The sequence below is a fragment of the Bison bison genome, unplaced genomic scaffold (assembly GCF_000754665.1).
Source record: "Bison bison bison isolate TAMUID 2011002044 unplaced genomic scaffold, Bison_UMD1.0 scf7180017858770, whole genome shotgun sequence".
Classification (NCBI taxonomy): Eukaryota; Metazoa; Chordata; class Mammalia; order Artiodactyla; family Bovidae; genus Bison; species Bison bison.
Genome location: NW_011489342.1, coordinates 1749033 through 1759942, shown reverse-complemented (window position 1 = coordinate 1759942; position 10910 = coordinate 1749033). Strand labels below are relative to the sequence as shown.

Here is a 10910-nt window from a genome sequence, read left to right as displayed (position 1 = left end):
TCCAAAGGGAAAACTCCAAAGGGAGCTTGCCTTGGTCCCCACAGACACCCCAGCCTCACACCACACCGACAGTTTGGGGGTAGAATTCAAAGCATCACCTGCTTGATGGTCAAGCCTCCCTTTCCTCAGAGGCCCCGTTGCTGAGATTCCTTCTGCCTCCACCCTCCCCAGAAATCCTACTTCTCCGCGGTAAGGATCATCTACACCATGGGCCACAGCATCTCAGCCGCGGCCCTCCTAGTGGCCATCATCATCCTGGTTGCTCTCAGGTTTGCCATCCCCATTCCCTGCTCCAGAACCTTCCCTGCTCCAGAACCTTCCCTGCCTCCCCGTCATCCACAGCACCAAACCTGATCTTCCGCCTGGTTGTCAAAGACGTTCCCAGGGCTACTGTGGTCATTTCATCTCCTCTGTGAAGCCCTTCTTGACTATTTCAAGCCTTTGGTTGCTGCCCTCCTAAAGCCTTCTCCAGCCTGGCCTGAGCTGTTGTCTCCTGGGAATGAGCCTCGTCTCTTTGATTATCCAGGGGCAGAGGGTGGGGGTCTCCTGTCATTTCTGCCTCTGTCCTCCATGTAATGAGCTCCCTGAAGGCAGGGAACTGATGTTTTCCCTCCCCTCACCTGCACTGAGCCCAGTTGTCTTACAAGTTAAAGCTGAAGCCTTACATTCAGTGCAATGGATCCAATCTGATAACAGCCAATCCAAGCCCATGTGATTCACCTCCCTCCTTGCTCAGTCTCCCCAAGCCTGCTCTCCCTCCTTGCCTCCTATTTTCCTCACCCCTCCCGCTCCCTCCAGGAGGCTCCACTGCCCCAGGAACTACATCCACACCCAGCTGTTCATCACCTTTATCCTCAAGGCGGCAGCTGTGTTCCTGAAGGACGCCACCCTCTTTCACTGGGAGAACACGGACCACTGCAGCTTCTCCACTGTAACAGTCATGGGTGGGGGTGCTGGTGTGGGCGAGGAGGTTGGATTAGAGATGTCAGCCTGTCCAGTCCAGTGGGCTGACCCCGGGGCTCTGGCTTTGCCAAGGACAGAGCTGGAAAGCCCCCCTCCGCCTTCCCACCCCTCCTTGGGGTCAAGTCCTAAATCCTCCTGTGCCCAGCCCCATCATTCCCTGACTCCACTCTCTGCTCCATGTTCTGTATTCTGGTTTCATTCCCATCCCGTAGCCCAGCCCAGAGCACACTTCACTCCACTCATGCTTCCATCTCACACTTCCTCTGGGCTCTGTCTCTGCTGGGTGTGGGTGTAACAGGCGCTGGACAAAGCCAGGTCTCTTCTTCAAGAAGCACCCAGGATGCCTAAGGGGACAGATTGTACCAGATTACAGGACCATCAGGTAGAGGGAGCTGAAAGCTGGGAGAGAACAGGAGAGGGCTTCAGGGAGGAGGTGGCTTTGGAGCTCTGGGGAGGGGGGAACGGGCAGCAATGATAGGGAGAGAGCAGGGAGGACCAGGGTGAAGCAGCTCTCACAGACAGGAGAAGCTGGGGCCGCTCCAGGAAACAGGGAAGTCATCATGGGGGTGGGGAGGTGGACAAATGAGAGGAGGCCAAAAATAAAAGAAGTTGGGCTGGGTGTGGGCAGCTCTTACTAGGTTTTCTGACACTGTACCGGAAATGAATAGATACATGAATGAACACGCCAACAGATGACCTTCATTCCTTAATGAAAGAAACAATAATAGTATATATACTTAGTGCTTAGGTACCAGGCATTATGCTAAATGCTTTACATGTATTGTCTCATTTTCTTTCCTATGTATATTTTCATTTTAGTTCAGTTTGTAGATGAGGGATATTTGGGAGTACACCCAGCTGCTGAGTGCTGGGAATGGGGCCACGCACTCAGAGCACTCGCCTCTGAGCTCAGAGTCAAGCCACCCAACCGATGAGCAGAGTCACTCAGTGAATGAGTGAATGCATGGGTGCATGCATGTGTCTTTGCAGGATGGAGCTCTGCAAGAGTAATGGTGTTCCATAGCCTCAGCTCTAGGGAAAGACTTGAGCTCAGGAGGGACGGCGAGATAGTGTCAGTAAAAATAGTAGCAATTTGTATACAGGGTTTCCATTTAATCCTTATGATGAGACCATGAGTTAGGGGTTGGAAGTTTTTCATTTTATATGTGAAAAGTTAAGGTGTGGGTGGGTTACCCAGATGATAAACTTGAAGCCAGGCTCTCTGGATCCCAAATCTGTGTTCTTCACAACCATATTATATATACTACCACATCCCCTCGGTGGTAGCCCAAAGTGGAAGAGACCTGGGGGTAGGGGAGCTTTGATGGGGCTCCAGTGGGTGTCCTGGCTCTGAGGCACCCAGGCCCCTGGCCCACAGGTCCTGTGTAAGGTTTCTGTGGCCACTTCCCATTTCGCTACCATGACCAACTTCAGCTGGCTGCTGGCAGAAGCTGTGTACCTGACCTGCCTCTTAGTCTCCACATTGCCCAGCACAAGAAGGGTCTTCTGGTGGCTGGTTCTCGCTGCCTGGGGTGAGCACGGAGGGCTGGTTTGGGCACCATGGTGGGGGGCGGGTGGAGTGGGTGGAGGATTGGGGATGACCAGGGAGCTCACACAAAGATCCTTTCAGCTCACTCATGATGACCCCAAGGCCCAGAAAGGGGAAGGATGGCTGTAGTCGTACAGCGAGTGTTGAGATCAGGACCAGGTCCCCTGCCCCTGGGCTCTCACAGGTTCCTGCCTTCACAGTGCCCTGTGTGATGCTGGTAGTGGTGGTGGGAGGTGGGCACAGGATGCAGACCCTTACTCATGGCTTTTCTGTACCCCCACAGGGCTTCCTCTGCTCTTTACCGGCATGTGGGTGGGTTGCAAGTTGGCCTTCGAAGACGTTGCGTGAGTTTGGGCTATCCCTTCATCACACCTGTACTGGGTCCCGATGAGGCTGTCCTCCAAGCTGGGATGAGAAAGGGGGGGTCCCTGGTCCTGACTTCAGGAACTCCCAGGGTTGGGTGGGGGTGGGGAGGGGTAGGAGGCACAGTCCATGGATAACACAGAAGAGGCTTGAGCCTGGGCAGGAAGGGGGCACATGGTCTCGGGTTTCGGGATCTCAGGGGATAGGGGCTGTAAGAAGGGACCTTCCAGAATAGGGGAAGTGTTGGGGCCACAGAAAATAGCAAACATGACTGATTTTTGAGAAACTCATCCACCTTGGTGAAGGGAAAGGGTGAGCCCCTCTTGAATTAGGGTGTCCCTTTGGAAAGGGCCTAAATGTCTCGAGAAGATAAGGCTTGTTAGGGGTAAGGTGAGGCTATAAGGATCGAATTCTAGAGGGAGGAGCCTAGAGCTGTAGGTAGAGGGAAGAAAGGAGAGAGGAGCAGGGGTACCCCAGAAAAGGGCTTCTCAGCAACTGCACTCTGTTCCCCCGCCACCCCGCCATCAGTTCAGGCCTGCCCTCTTTTCAGGTGCTGGGACCTGGACGACAGCTCCCCCTACTGGTGGATCATCAAAGGACCCATCGTCCTCTCTGTTGGGGTCAGTGCGTGACGCCAGTGTCCTCTGCATTATTCAGCCGATCATCCCTCCCAGGATACCCTGGGTTCGAGCCTGACTCCCCCACAGGTGCTCTGTGAGGCCCTCTCTGGACCTCAATGGTGAAAGTCACTCAGTCGTGTCCGACTCTTTGTGACCCCATTGACTATACAGTCCATTGAATTCTCCAGGCCAGAATACTGGAGTGGGTAGCCTTTCCCTTCTCCAGGGGATCTTCCCAACCCAGGGATCGAATCCAGGTCTCCTGCATTGCAGGTGGATTCTTTACCAGCTGAGCCACAAGGGAAGCCCATGAATAGCCCATTGGAAAAATCAGAGCTCTGGCTTCTTCTAACTCAGAATTTTGATGAGTCTGGTGGCCTGGTTGCAGATCACCTACCACTGCAGTGAGGCCTGGCTCGGGGTGTAGAAGGAGCAGCAGCTGAAACCCCTACCTTGCCCACACTCAAGGCAAAGCAGCCAGGACTGGTTTGCATGGCCTGGGTGAATGCACACATCTTTGTTGATTTTGTAATTGTGCAAAGTGAAGGCCACACGCTTTTTAGAAGAGCCTGAGAGGTGCTGGAAGCAGGATGAAAGGTATGACCTCACACTTTTGGCCTGGGACTGGAGGAGGGGGACCCTGAGCCCAGGATCCCCTGAGTACCATGTTGGACCTCCCAGTCTCCAGGTGGCAAGGTCTCGAGCAATGACCTGCTCATCCTGTCCCTCAAAGACCTGAGGTTTCTTGTCCCCAAAGAGGTCCTACCCCAGGCCATTTGGGTCACTCCTGCCACTTGCCTGCACCTCCATTTCCAGGTGAACTTTGGGCTTTTTCTCAATATTATCCGTATCCTGCTGAGAAAACTGGAGCCAACTCAGGGCAGCCTCCACACCCAGCATCAGTACTGGTAACGTGTGTGTGTTTGTGAGTGTGCATGTGGGGGTGTGTGTATGTGTTTCAGGAAATTCTGGGGACATAACTGGTGCAGGAGTCAGATGGTTCTTTTTTATTCATGATTAGGCGTCCATCATCTTGGTCCTGTGCTTCTCCCCAGGTTCCCAGAGAGAGAATAGTTCTGGTCCCTGCCCTCCAGTGAAACACAATATAGGAAGGATGGGGGTCCCAAACAGCCAGTTAGCAACCCACATTGTGGGTGATGAGTGTGGAGATCAATTTCTATGGGAGCCTGCAGAAAGAGATCCTTTCTAAATGAATCATGGGGTTAGAGTACAATCTGGGAGGACTTTCTGGAAGAGGTGTCCTTGAATTAGACTTTGAAAGATACATACACTTGACTGGGATAAGTTGAGACCAGAGCATTTGAGAGAGGGAACAGCAGAATCCAGGCCTTGTCTTCTTCTGCAGGCGTCTCTCTAAGTCAACGCTTCTCCTCATTCCTCTGTTTGGAATCCACTATGTCATTTTCAACTTCCTGCCTGACAGTGCTGGCCTGGACATCCGCCTCCCCCTAGAACTGGGACTGGGCTCTTTCCAGGTGAGGGTCCCCACAGTACTCTCTCCTTCCCTCTGAGTCTTCGCGTAGGAGCGGGGGGTGCTGCTGTCCACAGGGATGGTTGATTTCATGGCAGGTGAGGGTGACTAGACCAGTTATTCTTCCTTCCAGATACTCATTCATCTATTCAACTGTCCATTTGTTTGTTATTTTATATCCATCTATATCTTTATTCATTCAACTATCCCTGTATCTATCTACCCATCCATCCGTATATCCATCCGTCCACTCTATTCAACATTTTGTTGTTGTTTAGTTGCTCAGTCATGTCCGACTCTTTGCGACCCCATGGACTGCAGCATGCCAGGCCTCCCTGTCCATCACCAACTCCTGGAGCTTGCTCAAACTCATGACCATTAAGTTGGTGATGCCATCTAACCATCTCACAAATTCAGCATTTACTGAGCACCTATTATGTGCCAGGCTCTGTGCTCAATACTAGGGGATGCAGAAATAAATAAAATCAGAGAAACGGGCCATCAGGCCAGTGATAAAGCTTTGGAATGCTTGCTACGGCAATTACATATGACAATATGCCTGGCACATAGTAATGTGATGAATATGTCTACTTTGCATTTTTCCAAAGACCTGGCCCAGGTCACAGCCTGTTGGGGGTGGGGGAAAAGGTAGTAGGAAGACTACAGACATCCAAGGCCAGGCCAGGGTGATGGGGTCCTTTCTCTTTGACCTCACAGGGCTTCATTGTTGCTATCCTGTACTGCTTCCTCAACCAAGAGGTATGTGACTCAGACTATCCTTATTCTTTAAGCCTTTCCTCCCACCACTCCTAAGCCTGCCTCTCTCCTGTCCAGCCCCTGTAAATCCCACCTCAGGCCATAACTTGAGTCCTGCAATCCTTTGTGGAAATCTGTCCTGAGTTTCTGGATCAAGCTTAACCTGAATACTTCCTGTGAACATCTTTTATCCATCCTTCCTCTGGTCTTGGCCAAGCTTACTATCCATTCATCATGAGGTAGAAAAGGCCTCTCAGGGATTAGAAGAGGGATGTAGGGGCTGGGCCGGGGGCTAAAAGGGGTCCTTCCATTCTGTATTCCTAAAATTGAACATTAGAGAGAGTTACGGGAAGGAGTAAGTCAGATCCTAGAGAGACAGAGAGAAGACACAGAGGAAACAATAAAGTCTAAGGTAGACACACAAAGTCTAGGAAAATAGATTCAGGCGAAAGACAGGGAAGATGATGCAGAGCAGAGGCAGGGGTGCTGAGAGAGAGCACCTGGAAGAGATACGCAAAAAGAACAAACCAAAAAGGTGAACACACACGTGAACAGACAGAATGTCCCTGTCCTGCCCAGTCATGTCTGACTCTTTCCCTTGGGATTCCTTTGTCCATGGGATTTTCTAGGCAAGAATACTGGAATGTGTTGCCATTCCCTTCTCCAGAGGATCTTCCTGACATAGCGATCAAACCCAAGTATCCTGAATTGCAGGTAGATTTTTTTTTTGGCTGTTTTTTGCCACTTTATTATTATTTTTTTGATTGAAGGATAATTGCTTTACAGAATTTTGTTTTTTTCTGTCAGACATCAGCAAGAATCAGCCATAGGTACACCCATCAGGCCTCCCTCCTGAAAGTCTCTCCCATCTCCCTCCCCATCCCACCCTTCTAGGTTGTCACAGAGCCCCTGTTTGAGTTCCCTGAGTCATACAGCAAATTCCCATTGGCTACCTATTTTACATACGGTATTGTAAGTTTCCATGTTACTCTCTCCATGCAGGCAGATTCTTTACTGTCTGAGCCACCAGCAAAGTCCCTATAGACAGAATAGATGGTGCCAGTGCACTTGTAGAATCATGGAGAGATGGCAGAGAGGAGTAAATTATAACATCCAACCCAGAAGACACTTCATATTTTCCCCTTAGGACAGACTTGCTATCGGGCAGTAGTGTGAGAATTTAACTCTGTCCCAGCATTGGAGAAGGAAATGGCAACCCACTCCAGTGTTCTTGCCTGGAGAATCCCAGGGACGGGGGAGCCTGGTGGGCTGCCGTCTCTAGGGTCGCACAGAGTCAGACACGACTGAAGTGACTTACCAGCTTATCAGCTGTTCTGCTAGAGAAGGCACTGGCACCCCACTCCAATACTCTTGCCCGGAAAATCCCATGGATGGAGAGCCTGGTGGGCTGCAGTCCATGGGGTCGCTAAGAGTCAGACACGACTGAAGTGACTTAGCAGCAGCAGCAGCAGCAGCAGCTGTTCTGCTGGAGACCTGGGTACACAGACCTGCCAGGCTCCAGCTGTGGAGCATTGCTACCCCTTACCTGACACTTCTGTCTCTTCTTGGCTCCCTCTCTTCTGACATTCTTTGCCCCCAGTAGCCTCTCTGAGTCTCCTGCAGACTTATTTGGGATCTGAGAGCAAACACAGGACTTCCATACCTGCCTGTAATGGCTCATGGGCCCTGGGCTACTTGGAGAGGACAGAGTACTTATTTTTTGGCCAGAAACTCAAGAAAACACCCATAATTGTCTTTAAGTGGTCCAAGACAAAAGCAGTACTAAAAGACAGAGAAGGAGCCAAACGGAATGGTCAGAAATACTTGCAGGAAGGAGGAAGTAGTATCCTCTAGAGGTAGTACTTAGCTGTGGCTGTGGCCAACCGTAGCTTCTCCTGCTGCAGGAAACCCCTGTCTCAGTTTCTCCTGCATGGCCTCCCCGGCACCCTCAACCCCACTGGGGCTGAATAAAGAAGTGACAGTGGGACCTTCCTAACGCCCTCCCTCTTGTTCTTGGAGGTGAGGACTGAGATCTTGCGGAGATGGCACGGCCACGATCCTGAACTTCTGCCAGCCCGGGTGACTCATATCAAGTGGACGACGCCTTCACACTCGAGGGTGAAGGTGCTGACATCTGCGTGTTAGTCTGGTCACAGCCTGTGACTGGAGCCCACACCTGAACTTGGGCAGCTACATGGGTCTACCACCCTCCACAGCGTCCCATGGGAACTCTCATGCTTCCTCCCAGCACTTCTTTCCTGTCTCATTCCTGACTCTCTTTCCCAGGTCCTTTTGTGTCCGCTGCTGTTCTTCTCATGTCCCTCCTCCTAGAATCTGGGCCATAGCCCAAGGCCAGAGGAGCCAAAAAACTTGTAAATGAATAGGTACACGTTAGAGTGACCCCATCCACCTCTGCGGGGGAGGGATCTGTAAGCTTTGTTTGGACCATGATGCTGGCATGCGTTTATCACATCTCAGTTCTTGTCACATCCCTGTCACAGGTCTGTGCAGGGATCCTCTTGTTTAATTCATTAAAAAATATATATTCTCTTTTGTCTCTACTTCCATTCCCCACTTCTACAGGCAAACATTCCAATGTGTTGAATGCGGATACTTGTTTCTGTGTTCTTGCAAAACACGTAGTGTTGTGTGTCTCTGTACTTTTAATTTACATAAATGCTGTCGATTATATGCCTCATCCTGCTTCTAATGTTTTTCCTCTCAGCACAGTACTTTCAAGAGAGCCACCCGTGTTGCCGTGTGCCCATCTGGTGGCTTGTTTTGACTGCCTTATGGTGCCACCTGGTGTCACCAGCCATATGTGACCATCCCGTCTCCCCCTGCCTCTAGGTGACTGTTCCCGTGCCCTCTTGTCCCCAGGCCGGGGAGCCTTTCATCGGGACACATTCTGGAGAGTGAAAGCTGTGCCAATTCAGCCGATATGCCTTTTCTTAACACGACAGAGTGGTTCCAGATTGCACTCCAGAACTGCCAGCGAGATCTCCACTCCCACCAGCAGCTCCACCAACACTTGGCATTACCCAGCTTTTCAATGTTTGCAAGTCAAATGGGTGTAGGGTGACGTCTCCTTGTTGTTTAAATCCACATTCCTCTGATAACTAATGAGCGAGCATCTCTTCTCTGCTTGTGCCTGTTAGCCTTTTAGGTTGTCCTTCTGGAAAATGCTCGAATCTCTCTCTCTACTTTTCTCTAGGGTGGAGGTTCCTCGGTTCTAGGTTTTTCTCTTATGTCTTCTCCATTGCTTGCCCTCCTGTGTCCCCAGCCTGCTTCTTCCTCCCAAGTCCTCTGCCCAAGTGCTGCCCCTGAAGTAATGCAACATGCTTTTTTTCCCTTTAGTTTCAAATCAGAAAAGTAGTTCATCCTCATTGCAGGGCATTTGGGAGATATAGAAGGGATTTTAAAAGAAAATAAAAATCAGCCAGTGGGCACTTCCCTGGCAGTCCAGTGGTTAACACTTTGCCTTCCAATGCAGGGGTGCAGGTTGGATTCTTGGTTGGGGAGCAAAGATCCCACATGCCTCACAGCCAAAAACCAAAACATGAAACAGAAGCAGTATTATAACAAATTCAGTAAGGACCTTAAAAAATGGTCCATATCCAAAATAAAAGTCATTAAATTAAAATATCAGTCATAATCTCATTACCCAAAGACAATCACTACTGATATTTTTGTATCTTTCCTAAAATATTTTTCTCCTCTGCTTTCTTGAAATATCACGAGATCATGATATATTCATAAATTTCTGTCATGTCTTATATTTAAAATGAACATAAATGATATATAAAAATGGACAACAAGCACATGAAAAGATGCTCAATGTCATCAGTCATTGGGAAAATGCAAATCAAAATCATAATGAGAGCATTTTACACCCAGTAGAGTGGCTAAAATGAAAAAAACAAAAACAAAAACAAGTATTCACAAGGATGTGGAGATATTGGAACTCTCATGCTTTGTTGGTGGAAATGTAAAATGGTACAATTGCTTTGGCAAAAAGTCTGGCAGTTCCTGGAAAAGTCCAACATTTAGTTACCATGTGACTTGGCATATAGGCAAAAGAATGAAAAACTCATGCCTGTACAAAACTTATACATGAATATTCACAGCAGCCCGGCTCATAACTACCAAAAGATGGAAACCCAACTGTCCATCAATTATTAAATGGATAAATAAAAGGTGATATATCCATACAACCAATAACAAAAAGGAATGAAATATGGATACATGATTCAACATGGATGACCCCTAAAAATATTGTGCTAAGTGAAATGACTTAGATATGAGATTTATTATATGATTATTTATTATATGATTTCATTTATATGAAATACTCAGAATAAGCAAATCTATAGAGACAGAAAACAAATTAGAGGTTTTCAGGATTGGGAGGATAAACTGATTACTAATGGGTACTGAGTTTCTTTTAAGGGGAATTAAATGTTCTAAAATTAGATAGTGGTAATGGTTGCATACTCTGTGAATATACTAAAGACCACTGAATTATATACTTTAAAAGGGTAAACTTTTTGACATGTGAGCTGTATCTCAATAAAATTGTTATTCAAAAAGTAAACAAATAGTTGCTGCAGAACTCTTGCAGACCTATATTCTGCTTCATAGTTTGTAAAGCCTATTTAATAGTCTTTTTAAAGCAGCAATATTTCCAGTTTTATTTCATGTATCTAATATTCTTTATTTAACCAATTAATGTTTTGCAAATATTCTACTGGTGAACTTTGCTTCTAATTTCTTAATAGTTGTGATGACAAACTTCTTTGCATGTAATTCTTCATGTACAACTCAAAAAAAATAAAAACATTAGAGTAAACCCATAAACATAGAATTTTTTAGCCAATACAACGCAGGTGATAAGTATTTTAAATCTCATTGGCAAACTGCCTCCCAGAAAAGTTGACTCAGTGTATTCTTGCACAAGCGGTGTGAATGTGATGGTCTCTCTGCTTCATTATTTCCATTAAAAGTATCTTCATCAGCTTAATAGTCAAACAGTGGTTTCCTGAAGTTTTAACTGGTGTTAGGTAGAGGTTAGTTAGCAGTTGGAAACAGTGGTTGAAGCAGAAGTTCACTTTGTGAATGATCTATTCCTTCCTTAGAGGCTTCATCTATGGCCCAAAGCCTACTTCTT

General features: G+C 48.1%; 1 protein-coding gene across 5 annotated transcripts in view; it reads left to right on the top strand.

The window, feature by feature from the left end:
- Positions 1-9656, top strand: part of GHRHR (growth hormone releasing hormone receptor) — a 16039-nt gene extending 6383 nt beyond the window's left edge. Inside the window, exons 5-14 of one of the 5 annotated variants that reach the window (XM_010829153.1) lie at positions 172-269; positions 799-937; positions 2342-2495; positions 2796-2856; positions 3426-3495; positions 4312-4403; positions 4862-4991; positions 5705-5746; positions 7763-7867; positions 8594-9656. In XM_010829153.1, the coding sequence (XP_010827455.1) occupies positions 172-269; positions 799-937; positions 2342-2495; positions 2796-2856; positions 3426-3495; positions 4312-4403; positions 4862-4991; positions 5705-5746; positions 7763-7867; positions 8594-8662 (960 nt within the window). In that variant the 3' untranslated portion in view covers positions 8663-9656. Of the gene's footprint in view, positions 1-171; positions 270-798; positions 938-2341; positions 2496-2795; positions 2857-3425; positions 3496-4311; positions 4404-4861; positions 4992-5704; positions 5747-7762; positions 8294-8593 lie in introns of those variants that run through there. The other 4 variants (XM_010829168.1, XM_010829163.1, XM_010829186.1 and 1 more) reach the window with 4 other exon arrangements.
- The last annotated feature ends 1254 nt before the right edge of the window (positions 9657-10910 follow it).